Source organism: Platalea leucorodia, assembly GCF_965183815.1.
Source record: "Platalea leucorodia genome assembly, chromosome: 23".
NCBI classification, from domain to species: Eukaryota; Metazoa; Chordata; class Aves; order Pelecaniformes; family Threskiornithidae; genus Platalea; species Platalea leucorodia.
This window is the reverse complement of record NC_138845.1, coordinates 1,031,338-1,050,451: the sequence shown is the minus strand read 5'-3', so window position 1 is coordinate 1,050,451 and position 19,114 is coordinate 1,031,338. Positions and strand designations below refer to the sequence as shown.

General features: G+C 69.0%; 2 protein-coding genes across 6 annotated transcripts; one reads left to right on the top strand and one right to left on the bottom strand.

Annotated features, from left to right (window-relative positions):
- Positions 1-668: 668 nt before the first annotated feature.
- NAB2 (NGFI-A binding protein 2) lies at positions 669-5,140 on the top strand. 2 transcript variants are annotated; one of them, XM_082332434.1, is made up of 7 exons: positions 669-855; positions 1,371-2,175; positions 2,415-2,548; positions 3,063-3,114; positions 3,432-3,564; positions 3,664-3,861; positions 3,979-5,140. In XM_082332434.1, the coding sequence occupies exons 2-7, from the start codon at positions 1,378-1,380 to the stop codon at positions 4,071-4,073; spliced, it is 1,410 nt and encodes a 469-aa protein (XP_082188560.1). In that variant the 5' UTR covers positions 669-855; positions 1,371-1,377; the 3' UTR covers positions 4,074-5,140. The 2 variants fall into 2 exon arrangements, with proteins under 2 accessions (XP_082188560.1, XP_082188559.1); XM_082332433.1 differs by having other exon boundaries at positions 3,661-3,861.
- STAT6 (signal transducer and activator of transcription 6) lies at positions 5,120-18,739 on the bottom strand. Of its 4 annotated transcripts, none has more exons than XM_082332431.1 (22): positions 18,627-18,739; positions 13,839-13,969; positions 12,585-12,723; positions 10,706-10,789; positions 10,502-10,619; positions 10,254-10,351; positions 9,969-10,117; positions 9,676-9,807; positions 9,375-9,563; positions 9,209-9,296; positions 8,924-9,046; positions 8,655-8,747; positions 8,254-8,460; positions 8,083-8,177; positions 7,828-7,964; positions 7,562-7,708; positions 7,269-7,338; positions 6,811-6,936; positions 6,572-6,676; positions 6,410-6,490; positions 6,002-6,145; positions 5,120-5,929 (listed from the first exon to the last, which is right to left on the bottom strand). In XM_082332431.1, exons 2-22 carry the CDS (start codon positions 13,952-13,954, stop codon positions 5,734-5,736), a joined length of 2,637 nt encoding a protein of 878 aa, XP_082188557.1. In that variant the 5' UTR covers positions 13,955-13,969; positions 18,627-18,739; the 3' UTR covers positions 5,120-5,733. The 4 variants fall into 4 exon arrangements, with proteins under 4 accessions (XP_082188557.1, XP_082188555.1, XP_082188556.1 ...); XM_082332429.1 differs by having other exon boundaries at positions 5,121-5,929; positions 5,999-6,145; XM_082332430.1 differs by lacking the exon at positions 18,627-18,739 and adding an exon at positions 14,902-16,703 and having other exon boundaries at positions 5,121-5,929; positions 5,999-6,145.
- Positions 18,740-19,114: the final 375 nt, after the last annotated feature.

Genomic DNA, 19,114 nt, shown 5'->3' with positions numbered 1-19,114 from the left:
CGGTGGGGGCCGGGACAGCGCCGGGGTAACGGGGACAGCGGCGCCCGGCAGCATCGCCGCGCCCGCCGGGTTGCTGCAGGAACCGGAGATGCTGCGAGCGCAGCCTCCCCTCGCTGCCGCCCGCGGGACCCTGGCCGCGGCGGGGGGGTGAGGGTCCCTGCACCCTCTGGGGACAGCGAGGGTCCCGCGGGCACGGCCCCGGTCGCTGCCGGCCGGGGGTGCTGGGTGCCCCCGCGAGCACCGGGCACCTGCGGGTCCGGCCCGGGGCGCGGCCGCCCCCTCCCGTGTCCGCTCCGCCCGGCGCCGCCTCCGGGGGGTCCGGCCTCCCTCCGCGGCCCCCCAGCGCCTCGCGTGTCCGCCCCGGTCCCCCGGCCCGCTTCCCCGCTGCCCCCCGCGGCAGAGGCTGCCCGGGCTGCGGGACCCCCGGTGCCGCCGTGCAGGGCGCCGGTTCCCCGATCCCCCCCGCTCCCGGTGCCGCTGCGCCTCCCGCCCGGGGGGGCCGGTGCCGCCGCCCCCGCCCGCTGCCCCCCCCCGCCGCGGCCGCCCGCGCTGCGCTCGGCGGGGGCGGCAGCCGCGGGATCCGCCCCCGGGGCCTCCCACGCCGCGGCGCAGCCGGGGCCGCTGCTATTTCACGGTACCGCCCGTGTGGGCGGCGCGCAGAAGCGGCGCGGCGCGGCGGAGGGAGCGCGCCCGGCCCGGCCGCGGGACCCCCGAGCCCCCGGACCCCCCGGACCCCCGGCCCCAGCGCCCGGCCCGCCGCGGAGCGCCGTCCCCGGAGCCCCCGCCGCCCTCCCCGGGGCGCACGGCGGCCGCGCACGGGGCGGGCGTAGCGGCCGGAGGCGGCTCCAGCCGGCGGTGAGCGACCGGGGGGCGGCGGGAGGGGAGGGGGGCGCTGGGGGGACCGCGGCGGGGCGCGGAGCTGGATGGGTCCGGGGCACCGGGGGGCACCGAGTCGGGCGGGGGACCCGGGGGCGGGTGGCCCCGGCGCGGCCGCGGCACCGGCGCATCACCGGCCCCGCGCCGTCGCGGGTGGGGAGGGCTGGGGCAGCCCCGGGCGCGTGTCCGGCCCCACGCGGGGGCCCTGGGGGGCGGGGGGGCTGCGGGGGGCTGGGCACGGCCCCGGGAGGGGAGGGGGCCCCCACTCGCGTCTGCGCTGTGTCCGGGGGAGCTGTGGCCGTGGGATCCGTCCCAGCCCGGGGAGCGCGGGTGGGCCTGGGCGCCCCGTGGGGTTCGGGGACCCTGAGACGCCCCGTGTCGCCCCGTCCTCCCGGGGTGCTCCCCCCCGCCCTGTACCCCCGGGACGAAGGGTGGGGAGGGGGCTTCTCCTGTGTGTCCGTCTGTCCCCTGTTGTGACACCGTCCATCCTGCAGGCTCGCCATGGCCCTGCCCCGCACACTGGGGGAGCTGCAGCTGTACCGGGTGCTGCAGCGCGCGAACCTGCTGGGCTACTACGAGACCTTCATCCAGCAAGGGGGGGACGACGTGCAGCAGCTCTGCGAGGCGGGCGAGGAGGAATTCCTGGAGATCATGGCGCTGGTGGGCATGGCCACCAAGCCCCTGCATGTCCGCCGCCTCCAGAAGGCCCTGCGCGAGTGGGCCTCCAACCCGGGGCTCTTCAGCCAGCCCGTCTCAGCCGTGCCCGTCAGCAGCATCCCCCTCTTCAAGCTCTCCGAGGCCGGTGGGCGCAAGGCGCTCAGCAACGGGCATGCCAGCCCCGGCGAGGCCACGGGCAAGGGGGGCGGCAGCGCCGGGACGCCCCCAGCCCGCAGCCCCACAGAGCCAGGGGAGAAGCTGTCGCCATCGGCAGCCCCGCCGTGGCCAGGGAGGAGCACCCCCGAGTCGGAGGGCGGCGGGGATGAGGAGCCAGGGGGTCCCCCCTTCTCCCCGGGCGGGAGTGGCGGCGAGCAGCCGGTGGGCGCGGAGGCGCTGGAGCCGGAGCTGGCGCGGACGGTGGCAGAGAGCGTGGAGCGGCTGCTGCAGAGCTGCCCCCGGGGCGGCGAGGCTGAGCTGCGGGCGCTGATGAAGCTCAACAAGAAACTGGCCAAGGCCGTGGGGCACATCTTCCAGCTGGAGGATGGCGACCGGCACAAGGAGGAGGAGATCCGCCGGCACAGCGCGATCTATGGCCGTGGCGAGGCCCGGCGCCGCGAGGGCAAGCAGCTCACCCTGCACGAGGTGGGCAGCGCGGCGGGGTCCGTGCTCAAAGGCCCCAGGGATGCGCTGGCTCAGGGCAGGGGCTGGGGCAGCTCTGGAGGTGTGTGGGGGAGTGGGCTCTGGCCTGGGGAGGAGTTTGGGGTGGGGGCCGGGGTCCGCTCCCGCCCAGATGGCATCTGCCTGCCTGGAGCAGGTGCTGCCTTTGCCGTGGGGTCCCGTGGGCACTGCCGTCCCCACTCACGCATTGTTTCTGCCCCCAGCTCATCATCAACGAGGCAGCTGCCCAGTTCTGCCTGCGGGACAACTCGCTGCTGCTGCGGCGCGTTGAGCTCTTCTCGCTCTCGCGGCAGGTTGCACGAGAGAGCACCTACCTGTCCTCGCTCAAGGTTGCCAGGTGAGCCCGGACCTAGCAAACCCCCTCCTCGCAGGCTGGGGGCCCTGGCTGTCAGCCCCTCGAGCACAGCCCGGTGCTTCTGCATGGGGACAGGACCCTGTCGCTCCAAGTTCCCTTTTCCCTCGCATGGGCTGTTTTCTGCCTGACCTCGGAGGTGTGGGAGGTGGAGAGGATGGCTGGGATGCCAGGCACTGGGGGGATGCTGCTGGGGATGCCCCATCCCTTGGCCCCTTCCCCCAAAGCCCCTGCCTGCCAGGTGCCGGGTGCCACAGCCGGGCTGCCTTTTCCCTTTGCTCTCCGGCTGCTCCCCCCTTTTGCCACCCCCAGCTCCATCTGCGCCAAAGCCCCGATCTGCGCCATCCCGCGGCACCGCCCTGCCCGGGCGGCCGCCCACGCCTGCCGCCGTGGCTGGCGCTGCCCACAGCGTGGCAGGAGGCCGGGCGGGCATGCCTGTCGCGGGGCCTCTGCGCGGCCGCCCCCGCGCCTGACGCAGCCCCTTCTCCTCCCCGCGCAGGGCACATCCCGAGGAGAGCGGAGCCACCGCGGCCAAGCGGCTCAAGCAGGAGGTGGGTACGCACCCAGGGGTGCGCGGGGGGCACACACCCGCATGCACGGGGGTGCGGGTGGGGGGGGTGCACATGCGCGTGCAGGTGTGCACACCTGTGAGCGTGGGCAGGTGCTCGCCCGCGCGCAGGCAGGACGGTGCAGCGTGCCCGGGGCTGCCTACGCTGGCTCTGGCAGGCAGCGAGGGGCTCCGGGGCAGCGGCCGTGGAGCCGGCGCTGTGTGTGCAGCTGTGGGCATCCCGGGGCAGGCGGTGCAGAGCCCCCCGGCAGGATGGGGCCCATCCGCAGGGCCCTGTGCTCACCCGTGCGCTCCTGGCAGGCAGGAGAGCAGAGCCGCCCCGAGCTGCTTCCGCTGCCGGTGGGACCGGAGCCCCCCGGGGCTGCGTACCGAGCCAGCCTGGAGGAGGATGCAGCCAGCCTCTCTGGGGAGAGCCTTGACGGCCACTTGCAGGGTGAGTGGGGGCCCCTTCCTTTCCCGGGGTGCCTGTGGGCAGGTGGTGGCCGCCCCCCCCAGCCCCCGGCACTGACTCTCGCCCTTCTCTCCGCAGCAGTGGGGGCCTGTCCCCGGCTGACGCCACCGCCCGGCGCGGCCCCCGACGTGCCCCTTGGCCTCCCTCCCCATGGGCTCTGGAGTCGCCACATCCTCCAGCAGACGCTGATGGACGAGGGGCTGCGCCTGGCCCGGCTGGTCTCGCACGAGCGCGTGGGGCGGCTAAGCCCCTGCCTGCCGGGGAAGCCCCCGGGACCAGGTGAGCCCCCGCGGGGCTGGGGCAGGGGTTTGCTGTGGGCAGGGGAGTCCAGGTGGCACGGCTGCCTTCTCCCTACGGAAGCGGCGCCCTGACACCATCTCCCACCTCTCCCCGCAGAGTTCGAGGACGGGCTGGCAGAACGGGGTCCTCCCGCCCCCCCGGACCCCCCCCGTGGCACCATCAAGGTGGAGCAGGAGACCAGCCGGCAGTGAGGCCCCTGCAGCCCCCCACCACCATTAACGAAGCAATAACGTGCTGGGGGACGGGTGCCGGCGGCGCGGCGGCGGTGCTCCAGGTGCGGGGAGCCGGTGAGGGCTTGGCCACAGCCCCCCAGGGCCCCGTCCCATCCTGCACCGACGCTCTGGTTACCTCAGCCGCGGCGGGATGCGCCTCCCCGCAGCAGCAATACCCTCGTCCCCGCCAGGCTCTGGGCCCCTGCCACCCCCCCGGGGCTGGGAAGCCCTCAATGGACTCGAGCCCGCTGTACAGACCCTCCTGCCTGCACCAGGCTGCCTGGCCCCCCATCGGCTCACCCCTCGTGCTGACCGTTCCCCACCCCAGGCCACTTCGGGCAGGCGAGCCGTGTCCCCCAGCCCCGTCACCGTGCAGGGACAGGCGCTTCACCACCGGCACACGAGCTGCGTGCAGCACCGCGTGCTCCCACGTCAGTGCCGCCACCCACGCCAGGCACATGGTGCCGGCGCGCGCAGCCCCGCGCAGCCCCCCGCAGCGCCCACGCTCCAGCCGCCAGCCCCCTCCCCGCAGCATGCACGTGCGAGCGCATCGTGCACACGCATTGCGACCCCCCCCCCCCCGCAGCACCGCGCCATCCGCGTGCAGCGTTTTGGCTGTAAATACCCCCCCGCAGCAACCACAGCTTAGTGCCAGCGTGCGCCCCGCAGCTCCACGCACGCCTGCAGCACCCCATGCCCCCCTCCCCGCACCCCCTGCCTGCACCCCCCCCCCCGATTACCTGCGCGCACTGCCATGCATGGTCCCTGTGCCGTGGGGTGTCACACATGCCGTGGGGTGTCACACGCGTGCACCCCCTCCCCGCACAAAGCAGGCGGCATTTGACGGGCACTGGGGCAGTGCTGCCCTCCTGGCCCCTCGGGGTCCCTCCTGTCCCCCCTTCCACGAGCCGTGCCCAGCCCCGGGGTCCCCCACCCCCTTAGGACTGTGTGGTGTCTTTTTAGAGCATTAGCGACTCCTCCTTTGTAACGTGTACAGTAGATTATTTATTTTGTTATTTTGGAATAAAACTTTATTTTATGGCTTATCTTCCTGCCCCCAGGCTCCCTTCTCCCTGCTGCAGCCCCGCTCCAGCCTGGGGGGGGCAGCTCACAAACCCCAAAGCAAGCGCCGACTGCAAGTGTGCGAGGGGTCCGTGTCCCCCCGGCCCAGTGCAGGGGGTCCCAGCATCCCCCAGCCTGGGCGGGGGGGAGGCCCCATCACGCACCGGGCTGGCATGTCTGCCCCAGCGTGTTTCCCGCTGCCGCCTTCCGCCCCCGCAGCTGACTCATCCCGGCCCCCGCGGGGCTGAGCCCGGCGGCGTGGGCTGGGGGCACCGTGCTTGGCTGCGGGCACCCCCCACGCAGGTCAGGGCCCCTGCGCCTGCACCCCCTCACCCGCTGCCTCCCGGGACTGCAGACCCCAGCAGCGGCGTGGGCGGGCAGCGGCTCTGTACTCCAAAGTGCAGCGCATACGCAAGGGGGGGGCAGGGTGTTACCCAAAGTGCTACCCCCCCCGGAAAATCCCCCCCTCCCCTGCCAGAGTTTCCACCCCAGCACAAGTCATATCAAGTCCAGGAACCCAGACCAGGCTGTGGGGGGGGTCACAGTCCGACGTCCCCCCAGCAGCCCCGCAGCCGCCTCATGCATGCCCTGGCCGGACGCTGTCATCCCACCGAGACTCCCCCAGCCCCCAGCAAGAGGCGTTGGGGCTGGGGTACCCGCTGCGCTGCAAGGGGGGCGTGAAGGGGGGGCACAGCGCGGGGCCCTCCAGGGACACGTCCTGCAGGAACTGGTCGAAGTCCGAGCTGTGCGGCAGGTCCATGCTGGGCGGCATCCTGGAGAGAGAGGCAGCGGGGTGACTCGGGGCAACCCCCCCGGCCCCCATGCGGACCCCCCGTGCTTACCACCTTGGGGAGCTCTGCAGTGGCGGGTCCACCATTTGCGTGAACGGGGCCAGTTCGGGCATCTCCTCATCCTGCGGCTCTGGTGAGGGGCCCCCAGACAGCAGCTGCGAGGCCTCCCCCGTCATGTACTGGTTGGGCATGAAGGGCCTGTGGGGAAAAGAATGGGGGGGGGGCTGACGTAGGCCATGGGGTACCTTCCTGCCCCCAGGGTGCTTGCTAGCCCCAAGGCATAGCGGGGAAGTGCTTGGTTTGGGGGGCTGGGGTGGGTCTCCTTTAGGGAGCACCAGTAGTGCAGAGCCCCGGTCAGCTGGGGAAGGTCCCTCCAGGTCTGCTCGCCCCGTGGCCACGGGGTGGTCAGGAGAAGGGGGGGCAGGGCAGGGTGCCCCTCTCCAGCCGTGTGCCAGGTCTTACAAGGGGTTCCCGAAGGCAAGGTCTTGGCAGCGGGGCAGCGCGGGGTCCATGACCAGGGACGGCGAGAGCATCGGTGATGTGCTGCAGGGAGGAGAAGCAGGAGAACTTAGAGGTGGGGGGAAACACCTCCCGCCCCCTGCCCTGAACTGGCACCGCTCCTACCTGGGGAAGGAGGACTGGAGGTTGTCGGAGACCATCATGTTGATGTTGCTCTCACCTGCAGGGTAGCCTGTGGGGATGGGCTGGGGGCAGAAGGGAGCAGGGGGGCTGCAAGCACAGACACAGAGGGGTTAGCATCCGAGGGTGTTCTCCGCCACAGCCCCCTCCCACCCCAGCACATGCCCGGCAGAGCAGGTCTGCTTCTGCCCAGGGCACAGCCAGGCACAGCACCGGGCACTCACCACATGGGGCTGAGCACTGACTGCAGGCTCTCTGGGTGCAGCTCGGGCTGCAGCATGGGCAGGCTGAACATCTGAGCCTGGGGGGTCTCGCGGGGGCCCCCCCCAGCACTCTGGGGCTGCTGGTCCCTGCAAACGTGCATCATCCCCATCAACACAGGCAGGACTCGTGCACTGCAAGGTCCAGCCTCCAAAGAGGCACATGTGCAAGACAGTGCTTGCTCATGGAGAGGGCAGTGCGCTCGCAGATGCTCCACTGCAGCTTGGGATACCCACAGGGGATTCCGTGCTCACAAGCACATCCCCATCTTGCCCGGTCAGAAACGCACCTGCCCAGCAGCGATGCACGGGCCGGCCCGGTGAGGTCTGTGCAAGCCCTGGCCCGGTGCAGCTCGGCCCCGCAGCGGGCAGCGCCTGTGCGCACACCTCCAGCACAGCCACGGCCTGACTCGCGCACCCACCTTTCGCTTTCCACTGTCATCTTGATGGCGGTGGAGACGTAGCCCCGGCCATCCTTGCCCGTCTGCTCTTCTACTCGGAGAGGAGAAGCATCCATGAACCACCAGCCCAGCACAGGGCCACTCCGTGCCAACCCTCTTTGCCAGCACTGGCCCCCCCTGCAAGCTCTGAGGCCATCAGGACCTGGGTGGGACCCAAATCCCTCTTTGCTCCAAACCCCCCCGGCTTCTCCCCGCGGCATTGCTGGGGAGGCAGATGTGAAGCCCAGGGCCCATCTTTGCTCCCATCCACTCACTGTTGTAGTGACTCCCGAACGCCTGGTCCTTGGGGGTGTTGGGGTAGAGGTTGCGGAGCTGCCCCAGGTCGCGGATGCGGTCGCCGAGGGACCGGATGGACAGGTCCTTGGCTGAGAAGGGCTGGATGTTCTCCACCTGGCTGGACCCTGTGGGGAGACACGGCACAGGGCTCCATCGCCTAGTCCCCATAACGCCTGACGTCCCCAGGCCACGATGACACCTCCCCTTCACAGCACTGAGAACAGCCGCTGTCCCCCCATCTCACCGTCCTTGCCCCGGATGACGTGAGCGATAGTGACGCCCCCAATCTCCGAGTCACTGAAGCGCAGCAGGAAGGTCCCGTCAGGCTCTGTGCTCAGGAGCTTGCAGACATACTGTTTGCTGATGAAGCCGATGATGAGCCTAGAGGGATGGACAGATGGAGAGCGGGCCAGCGCCAGGGTGGAGGTGTGTGGATCAGGACTCCCCAGGTCTGGCCCCGGAGCAGCCGTGAAAACCCGCTTGGCCCCTGGGCACCCACCTGTCTGACCAGTAACTTTTGAGGCACCTCTTGGTGAGGTCGAGGACTCCATCAAACCACTGCCAGAAGGTGAATCCCCGACCAGGCAGGATCTCCTGGGGCAGAAAGAGGGCGTGAGGCTCCCCAAAGCCACGCAGACCCCTGCCCACCCTGGCCAGCCCTCCCAGTAACCTTGTTGAACTGGGCCCAGGAGACGCTGCGGCTCTGAAAGTCCTCAAGGCTGGTGCTGTGGTCGTTAAAGATCTTCTGGGCCAGGAAGAAGTAGTGCTCCTTGAGAAGCCCCTTGGTGGTCTGCACCTCTGCCATGAACTTCAGGTTCAGCGTATCACACATCTTCTCCCAGGGCACCCGCTCAGCCACCACGAAGGGCACCCGGTCCTGCGGCAGGGCCGGACAGCATCAGGACAGCGGCTCACCCGCTGTCCCGTCCCAGCCCGCCACATCCCACCCCCGTGCTGGGGTTCCTGCTCCAGCCTACTGGCCATTCCCCTTCCAGAGCCGGACCCAACCCCGGCATCCCAGCAGCTCCTTTCCTCATCCTGTGGCCCTTCCCTCTGGCTCATGGCACTCACAATCTCGGAGAAGGCATTATCCCACAGCACGGTTGCTTTGGCATTATTATCCTGGTTCCCATGGACAATGACCACGATGGGCAGAGACAGGACCTGGGGGCAGAGAGCAGCCCCCCCTCAGCCCCGAGGCCACCCCGAGTGAAGTGGGGCTGGCTGCCCTGGGACCGTTGCAGGGGCTCTGCACTGAGCTGTCCGGGACAGGGCCTGGGTATCCAGCAGGGGACGGCTCAGCACTGCCCAGCCCTATCCCACGGGAGAGGGTCTGGTACCTGGAGGTGGACGGAGAGGTTGCTGGGGGTCAGGGCCACGCTGGTGCTGAATAGGACGGCACACTTCTCCTCCGTCACTGACTCGGACCCCTTCCGCTCGCAGCGCTTGATCTTCTTCAGCAGCTAGGGAGGGGAGAGCTGAGCATCGCTCCTGGGCAAGCACTGGCCTTGGGGCTCCCAGCCCACCCCCCCCCAGCTGGCCCTCCCCTGGGGCCTCTCAGCACCCCAGCGGAGCCCCCAGACCGTCCCATGGCCCCCGTACGGCCCCTCGCTGGTGGCACTCACCACGTTCTTGAAGTTGGCACAGCAGGTCCCACTGGTGGGGTTGGTCTCCAGGGCCACCACATTATGCATGATCTCCCCCGTGCTCTCACTAGGCAGAGGAGGGGGTCGGGGGGGCGCGGTGGTGTGGCAGCCCCCTTCGCCCCGTGCTGGCCGGCCAGCCACTCACCTGAGGGTGTTGTTGTAGGCACTGAGCGCCAGCTCCCGCGCCTGCTTCTCCGTCACCATGTCGGCCCGCACCATGTAGGGCTTGGCCGATGCCTTCAGCAGCTGGGGGCCCAGCAGGAACCGGACACTTGCCTGGAACTTGGTCTGGGTCTTCAGCACCTGTGGGGGCTGCTTCTCCACCAGGAAGGAGCTGGGGGACAAGGGGAGAAAATGGTACCTGGCACAACACCCCTGCCAGCTCTGCCACCAACCTCTGCAGACCCACCTCGCCCCTCTGCCACCACGGCCCCCACACCCGTTACCTCTTGACCAGGCTGGATAACACCTCGTTGAACCGCTCCAGGAGCCGGGGCAGCAGCTCAGCCCCCAGCTCTGCGCTCGCCGCCATCACCTGCTGGTGCAGCTGGAAGTAAACCTCGACCAGGCTCTCGCACCTGCCGAGGGAACCACAGGGAAAGGGGCACCCTCAGCCACAGCAGAGCTGGACCACCGCTCTCCCAGACCCCCTCAAGCCAGTGGGGTCCCCACTCCCAGGGGAGCAGAGGAGGCAGGAGGGTTGCTCTGGGCCCCCCATCTCTGCCCCGTGCCGCCTCACCTCTTCTGCAGCGGAGCTAGGTTCTCCTCAAAGAGGGCCCCATTCCCTGCCAGCTGCTGCTGCCTCTTCCAGATTTGGATCCTCTTCAGTACCTGCTGCTTGGCCACCTCCAGCTCTTTCACAGCCTCCAGGATCAGGGCGGGCAGCTCCTGGGGGGCAGCACTGGCCATGGGGATCTGCACTGCACTGTCCCCCCAGCAGAGACCCGCAGCCCTACACCGTCCCCCACAGGGCACTGAGACCCCTGGCCCTGCACTGCCTCGCTGCCCCAGAGCTGGCTTGCACCTTCCCTGGCAGGCAGGGCTGCCGGCTTTCCCCCTGGTGCCCCAGACCTCCACTCACGCTCTCCGGGGGTTTTGCTTCTGTCTTCAGCTGTGGAGAGGCTGCGGAGGAAGGACAGGGGTGACCCCATTAGTGCAGGGAGCCGGCGTCTGCATTGCACTGTCCAGCACCCCGGGGGGGGCACACCACCTTCGCCGCACCCCGTGGCAGACCCACACCGAGCAGGGACCCGTCCTGCCCCGGCCCCTCACCTGCGGGGCCGTCCCGCAGTGCCTGGATCTCGCGGACGCGGTGCTGCAGCCGCTGCAGCCCCAGGCTGAACTTCAGCTCCTCCTGCCGCCGGTGGAAGCTGAGGGGCAGGTGGCGGTCCTGGGGCAGAGCAGAGCGGGGTGAGCGGGGCCCGGAGCTGGCCCCGTGCCTCGGGGCGCCCTGGGAGCGGGGCAGGGACCACACACCCTCTTGAGCACGGCGGCCTTCTCACCCTCCAGGATCGCTTTCAGGACGGCCACCAGCCGCAGCGGGTCCCGCCGGTAGGTGTTCTGCGGGGGAACCAAGCCCAGGGCCTTAGCGGGGCAGGACGCACGCACCCCAGCCCCGGCCCCCTCCCACCCCATTCATGTGTTTCAGGCCCCCTTCCCATAACGAACGGTGCTAAGTCAGACTGTGGGGTTTCATGACCCAAAGCGCAGGACAGACCACAACTCGCCACTGTTCTGACAGAGCTAATTTCCAGCTTTAAAACCACTTTAAACTGTGCATAAAGAAAAAATATGAACCAACTTCAAATCAAAAAAAAAATCAAAACAAAGCAAATTCTCTATTTCTGCAAGCATCTCCTTGAGACCTGCCAGCCTGACACCTGGCCCGGGTGGGTCAATGCTTTCCACTGAAAACAGCGAGAGGAATTTCCCTGCTGGCTCTGGCTCCCTGCACCCCGTGCCAGCTCCTCTGGCCTTCGCGCATTTCCCAAATTAGCTACTTCCCAAAACAGCAGCAGAGCAAAAGGCGAACCGCCAGACGGCATGCTCAGCGGCTTCCCATGCTGGCCGGGAGGCAGCTCCGCCACCGACCCCCCCAGACCCCCTGCATCTGCCCCGTGTCCTGACATAGCAAACCCTGCCAGCCCCGGGGTTCAGGGGACAAAAGGCCCAGGTTTGGTCTCCCACCAGCCAGTTTCCCACCCTGCTTCCCTGGCCCTGCGTTTACCCATCTCGGAGAGCACCCAGCTCCCACCGCCTGCGCGGCAGCGCCAACAGCCAGCGCTTCCACTGCCCTCCACGGAGAGCGGCCCCTGCCTCCCGGTTGGGCTCGGAAGCAGCAGGGAGCTCGGGTGAAATGAGGGCTGGCTGTTACAGGATGAGGAACAGTGGGAGGAAGGAACATGGGAGGGTGGCTCTTCTTGAGCATTTTATATATAAAAAAAAAACTAAGCTGAAACGTGCACATTTTCCTACAACAATTTAAAAAAGCAAGCAACAGTCTTGTTTTGGAAAATTACCCTTTTCCCCAGAAGTTATGACTAAAGCTGACCCCTTCCCAAATGTATATTAAAAATGTCTGTTACCAAAAAAGCAGGGCTTTCAACCAGAACGCAGCTCTGGGAGCAAGCACCACTCAGCCCTTACGCTAAGAGCTTCGCTGGCAGGAGAGAGAGTACGGGAGTTAAATCTGCAGTCACAGAGGGTGAAAGAGAGACAGAGAGCAATACAAACAGACCTTGATAAAGAGAAACAGCCCAGAAAAAGAAACCCAGCATGCACACATGGCAGGAGGAAATGCAGCACAACGCATGGCATGGAGGAAGGAGAAATCAAACACTCAAGCAGAAAATGGGGAACATCTGGCGAGGCGGCCGCCCAGGTGCTAGCAGCCGGGGACGAGCGGAGCCATGGGCCGTGGGGGGCCAACGCACTCAGGGGGCTCCCCAGGGGGTCAGGGTCCGGCACGGGGCCCGGGAGGATGTGGCCACGGGGGGCAGCTCCCTGGGGGCCGCTGGGCAGGGGCGGGGAGCCGAGGGGGGAACCGTGATCGCGGCCGTGACAGCCCAAGTACTGTGGTGAGCAGGGGGTCAGCCCTGGGATGCAAACAAACGCCCTCCATCTCCCTGAAGTGCCCCGAAAACCCCAGTCGCTGAGTCCGCACAAGCTTGTTACTCATGGACAGCGCTGGCCTTGAAACAGGTGTCAAGGGGGGACCGGCTCGTAGCATCAGCCCCTTCGAGTGGTGCTTGAACCAGCAAATCCGAAGCATAAAATAGTCAAATCTTCCTTGGCCCCCAGCCGTGATCACAGCACAACACAACCCCGAGGGTCCCCGCGCCCGGCCCCCATGCACCTCGATGCTGCTGACTTGCTGGAGGATCTGGCACTGCTGCTCGTTGCTGCCGGCAGCGCTGCGGAGCTTCTCCAGCATGGCCGAGAGCATCCCGCCGGCCACGTTGGTGCAGAAGGCATCCGAGCCATTGATGAACTCCCTGGAGAGGGGAAAGGGTTGGGTGGACGGGCATGAATCCTCCACTCTCCCCTGTGCAACCCTGAACCCCATGCTAGCCCCAGGGAAGGGGACATCTGCCTTCCTGCGTCCTGGTGCGTTACCCAGTGCTGGCTGGATTTCCGAGGGAAATTTGCTGTGTGAACAAGGGCGAACCGTGCTCTGAGCAGGATGAGGCAGTTCCCCAGAGAGGACGTGACCTCCCCAAACCTCTCCACATGTACACCCAGCTGCTGCACGCCCACCCGCCCACCTCCACCATGCCTCATCCCTGCAGAATGACCTCCACTGCTGTGCCTTGGCCCGGGCTGTGCGCTGTGGGTCCCAGAGCCGTGTGCCAGGGACCAGCCCCCGTCGCGCACTGCCGCAACGCAGCCTTGTGCGCTGCTCCTCTGACACCTGGCACAGCCAGGGACCCGCGAGGCAGGAGGACATGCCAGGGGAGCTTTCCTGAGCCCCGCTCATCGCACCATGCAAAGGAGGAGCTCCTTGGAAAGCCTGGGTGAGCCCATAACAGGGATAATCAATCATTGCTGTTATTATTTCCTAGGCACAGAAAGGAGACTCTGTCCAGGCTGTGCCCATGGTTGCTGCCACTGCAAACAGAGCTGCAGCAGTCTAGACCCCGTGGGGCACTAATAGATCCTGACCAGCCTCACCCGGACAGCTGCACTCTGCCCACGGGTCCAGGAGCTCCATTCGTGTCCAGTTCAGGGCCCTGAGGCCTTTCTTAAGCTACGCTGCAAGCATGCCTGCCTCTGCCCCTGGCCCTGCCTGTAGCCCCATCTCCTGGATGGGCCCCTTGGACCAACGCTGTGGTCCTGCCTCCGGCCTCGTCTCCTTTTGCTCCTGACTGGATGCCCCGTGCAGACCCCAGCCTCCTCACCCACCTCGCCTGGGGCTGTGGACAGGGCCCATCACCAGCACCTGCCTCTGCCGGTGCATTCAGATCTGACGGTCAGGCGCTGCCCGGGCTGGGACCCCCAGCTTGGCTCAACCCCCCAGGGCAGCTGGCCCCAGATGCTGCCCAGGCCGATCACGGGTGTGTGGGGAGCTGTGCCGGGGCAGGGCAGAGCCCACGTGCACTGGGGGACTCACCAGGGCTGGTTCTCCAGCCAGTCAGCCAGGAGACAGCGCAGGCTGCGGGGAAACTCTGTGAAGAGGCCACTGAACTCCTCCGGTGGCATGTGGGAGATGATGCTCCAGAGGGACATCTTGGGAACAGTCACCTGCGGAGAACCAGGAGAAGGGACGTGAGCAGGGCAGTCTGGGCACTGCGGGCAGCTGCAATGCCCAGCGCCGTGGCCCAGGTGCCCCAGAGCCCCCAGCCCTCTGCTCGGCTCTGCTGGGGGCGGGAGGGCGAGAGGGCTGGAGGGCGGTCGGGCGAGAGCTGCCACCCATCCCTCCGCTGTCTGAACCTGCTGCTTGGCAGGGCTGGGGCTGCTGGGGAGGAGGAGGAAGAGCAGGAAGCCCAATCCAGGATCAGCCTCTTGGGCAATCCCGGGCAGGCAGGCAGCCCACTTGTGCCTCAGTTTCCCACATCTCCGGGGAATTCCTGTGCCTCCTGCCGTGGGCAATGCACAAGGATACGCGGAGGGATGGGCAAGCGCTGCCGGTCTTGGCGCAGGAGAGATGGGAGAGCCGCAGGGAGCCGGAAGAGTGTGAAACCCCAGAGCTTGGCGAGACTGCTCGGCTGGGGTGGTCTCCGTGAGACAGCCCAGCTGCTCCCCAAAACCTCCCCAGCCACCCCCTGAGGAAGGCGCCTTCCTGGGCATGCCCTAGCTGCCCCCAGAAATGGTGGGCTCCAGAGCTCACGGAAAGCAAGAGGAGGACTGGAATGAGGTGCTAGATGGGAAACTCCAAGGGAAGGCCTGGGCTGAGGGGCCACGGCACAGCCCGGACCACAGGTTCCCCACCATCCCCCGAGCTGGGCATTGCAACCCCGACAGTCCCCCCCCCCGTCCAGCCCCAGCCCCCCAGCAGTGCCTGCAGCCCGCCTCTCCTGCCCACGCCATGCCTCTTCCCGACAGCTCATTCCCGTCCTCCCTGCCGCCTGCCACGGTCACACCCTCCAGCCCTCACCAGGAGCCCGCTCCCCTCCGGGCAGCCCTCAGGGCCCAGCGGGCGAGGGGGGTCACCGTGCCACCCAGCCCAGACGCACCTCACTGCCGGTTCCCTCGGACCCGGCTGGGGCAGAGGCCGGATCCTGAGGCGGGGTGCGAGGCACCAGCAGCTCGCTGCCCAGACGTGGGGCCAGGGCGCCTCCGGGACCCCGGCCAGCCCGTCCGCCCAGGGCTGGCTTCCCGTCCCCGAAAGCAAACAGCCGAGCAGGGAGTCACGTCACGTGTCCTCGCGGGCAGCGCGTTCCCCGCGGGTCTTGGCTGCGCTACAAGAGCCAAGGCACAAGGCGGAGGAGGAGCTGCCGGAGACTTTGAGAAACCATGCGAGGGGAAGGAAGCCAGCGTCACTAGGGCAACATCGCAGAGAGCGCAAAACAACCGCGGTGCGGCCTGCGCCCGGCCGGCTGCCAGCACGGCTCCGGCCACCCCCCGCACCATCCCGTCGGGAGGAGGGGGCACACCCAGGGCCGGCAGCGGCGGCACAGCCCCTGGGGTGCTCCGCTTCCCGCAGGAGCCGGGCGACATGGAGGGACCAGCCCTCCCAGGCAACCCCGGCAGAGCCCCACGTGCTGCCGCAGGGAAGAACCGCAACAGACAGAGGCCCGACCCTAGGGCACGCCAAGCCTGGCGCTTCCAGGAACACATTTGCTTTTGACTCTGCTCGGCTGGCCGGAGCAAACAGATCCTGATGATTTACTGCAGCGCAAAGCCCGAGGGCTGAGTTTAGCCTGGAGGGGTCAATGCACGATGGGAAATGCACACAGCAACAGCCAGGAGCGCTGCCCCGCTCTCCCCACGGCCCCAGCGAGATCGTAGCTGCTGGCATGCAGGGAACCAAGACAGGAGGGAAAAACAGCCTCATTTCGTGATCCTCAAGATGTAATCCCCATCCTCCTCCCCCTATTAAAACCTGTATTTCTGCTTAGCCCTTGGAGGCGGCTGTTGGCTGGTAAGCGGCAAATTGGAACGCAAGCTGGGCATGCCTGAATTTGTTAAGCCTACAGGAGATGGTGCGCTCTTCCTCCTCTCCGGCTCCCAGCTCCTCGCCAGCCCAGGGGACAACGGCTCAGAGGAGCTCAGAGGGGGGGACAGGCCTGTCCCCGCCTGCCATCAGTCACAGCTGCTCTTTCAGCCCAGCCATGCCGCATTTCCTTCCCATCCTAACTGATTTCCCTGTTTTCCTCCTCTGCTCCTTCTGAACAGCCTTTCCCTGTCAAGACTCAGCTCCCATAACAATACCCCGGCTGGGGCTGCACTGCACGGAGGCTTCCTTGAGAGAAGCCGGTGTGCCCGGCCCCAGCTTCCTGCACCCTGACAGGATCAGGCTGCACGGGGTTTGCTCCACCAGCACCCCCACAGCACCAGGGAGAAGGAAGCCGGGCAGCAGGCAGGGACAGAGACCCCGGCCAGGCGATGGAGCTGCCCCTCCTGCGGGGACCCTCGCCCCGGGGCAGCCTGGCAAAAGCAGCTCAGTGGTGCCAGGGGAGGCGCAGCTCCTGGCTCCGCACCGCCCAGCGCAACGCACCTACGCATCCACTGCAGATGCACCCCAAGTCTCCCGCTGGCCCAGCCGACACAGGGCTTGCACCCCCAAGGAGGCACCCCAGGGTGGAGGCTCCCACGGCAGCAGGCGCTGCACTCCCCCCACCCAGCAAGGGGCCAGGCCTGCCCGGTGCAGGGGATGGCAGCAGGGAGGCGAGACCCAGCCGGGGAAACCGGGGTTGAAGCCCTGAGCAGCAGCGGGGCGCCCATGGGGCAGGGCTGCCTCACGCTTGGGCCGGGAGCTGCCACCTGGGGAAACCCCGCAACTGCGAGGTGCCTCTGGCTCAATGGCAGGGCAGGATACGGTGCCCGGGGAGGGGGAGCAGCCGCCTGGGGCGCGCCCCCCACCCCCCCCCGCCCGCTCCCCCTTCCCAAGCCCCCTCGGCGCGGCCATTTTCACTTCCTCCTCCACCCGAGGGGCCGCTTCGCTTCCTCGGTGGGGCCAGGGGTGCCCCGGGCTGGGAGGTCGGGCAGGACGAGCCTGGGCGCAGGAGGGGCTCGGTGGCCCCCATGCTCCCACCACGGGCTTTCTGTTTACTCATCAGGCAATGGGAAACCAAGTCCGCATCCCAGAAGTGAGAGCTGCCGTACATCTCACGGCTGTTATTAACCACCGGCACTTCCTGGCAGCAGACCGCAGCCCCCCACCCTTGGGGCCACCTCTCCCCTCGTGCTTGGGGGACCGGGACCACAAGGGACCCCACTCCTGGCCAGCTCCCCTCTGCCCTTGGCGATTCCCCAGCCCAGTGCCAGAGGCTGGCAGGCGAAGGAGCTGGGCTGGCAGCTTGTGCACACGCACATCCCTCTGCCCTCCGCACCCTCCTCGTCCTCCCAGGCACTGAGCAGAGATTTCCCCGGGGCTTTCTCAGGGACAGATGCTCAGAGGGTTTTCAGTGCTTGACACGCAGGACACCTGGGCTCTGCTCTAGCCTTGCCCCCTCGCTGCCTCTCGACACGCCTCAGTTTCCCTGGGGTGCTGGGGAGGCCACCGCTGCTGATGCTCTCCAGCCGGGGCCAAGGCGAGGGCACGGGACCACCGCGCCAGCCGGTGGGATGCTGGCGACAGCGCCGCAGGGAGGACACTGTGGAGCCCGCATGGTGGCAGGGGCCGGCCACGGCCGGCCGTTCTCTGACAGTGAAAGCTCTTCTGATTCAGAAGAAGAGGAGCAGGGCCTTCCCCAGCTGACCCACCCCCAGCATGACTCACGGCACGGGGAGTCCAGGCTGGATCCAGCCCCCAGCTCCCACCCCGGCAGCTTGCTGCCACAGGGTCACATCTATGGGGGCCGGGGGCCTGGCGCTCTCCACCACAGCCCCCGCCGGGCGCTTTTGCTTTGCCCTGCGCACCCTTTGCCCCAAGACAGTGGGGTGCCAGCAGCTGCATCCACTTGGCAACCAGGTGCGTTGGACTTTGGGCCTGGCAGCCCTGCTGAGCGCCCGGGCAGGCGTGGGCCGGGCTGCACCTCCACCTGCGCGGCCGACGGGAGCCTTGACGCCTGCCAGCGGCGTGGGCAGCTGGCCAGGCTCCAGCGCGCTCACCCCCGAGGCTCCGCAGGCCTCGGAACCCCTTCGCCGTCCCACCCCAAAACACCCCAGCGAGGGCGCATCCCGGCCGGGGCCGGGCAGTCCGTCCGCTCCCTCCCTGCATCCCAGCTCGTCGGCCGGGGGACTTGCACGCCGCCTGGACCCCTGCCCGCGGCCGGAGCCCCGCAGTGCAGGGAGGCGCCTGCCGGGCAGCCCCCGCCCCGAGCAGCCCCCTCCCCGGCGGGCAGCGCACCGCCCCATCCCGCTGCCGGGCCCGGGAGCGGCGGGGAATCCCCCTGCCCACCGGCACGGCCGCAGCAGCCCCCGGCGGGGCCTGCCCCGCCGGCACCGCGCCCCCCCGGCCCGGCCCGTGGCGGGCACCCGAGCCCCCTCCCCGCGGGCGGGCGGCGGCGAGGCCGTGGGGGCCAGGGGAGCCGCGAGCCCGCCCCCGGGCGCTGCCGCGACCGGGCCCCCGCGGACCCCGGCGCCAGCGGCCGCTTCGCTGCCCCGGGTCCGGCCGCCGCCCTCCGGAGAGGGGCCCCGGCCCCCCCGGCCGCGGGGCCCAGCCCGGCGCCCCTGCCCCAGTCCCGGGCCGGGGCGGGAGGTGCCAGAAGGCGGAAGGGGCCCCGGCCCCGGCCCCCGCTCCGGGAGCCGCCCCGGCCCCGGCCCCGCGCCCCCGCCCCGCCCGCGGCGCCGTTACCTGGCGGGAGCCGCCGCTCGCGAGGGGCGGCCGGGCCGGGCCGCGCGGCCCCTCACTCCATGGCGGCGGCGGGCGCGGCCGTGCCGGCTCCCGCGGCTGCCCCGCTCCGGCGGAAAGCGCCGAGCGCCAGGAAGGGGGAGGAGACGCGCGGGCGGCGGGTGCGCGCGGGGGGGCGCCGGCACCGGCCCGGCCTCGGCGGCTCCGCGGGGCCCGGCCGCGGCCCCGCAGCGCTCCGCCGCCGGGCTGCGGCGCCCACGGGCTCCCCGGCTGCTGCCCACCCACGGCCGCCCCGCGTCGGCCCCCAGCCGCTCGCGGCCCCGCGCCACCGCCCACCCCGCGTCGGCCCCCATCCGTCCGCTGCCCCCCCCCACGCGTGCCCCCCGCCTCCCCGTCTCTGACGCCCACCCGCGGCCCCGCTCCTGCCCTGCATCGAGGCCCCCCGCCCCTGCGCCGTGGCCGGGCTCCGCTGCCTCGCTGCTCTCCCAAGC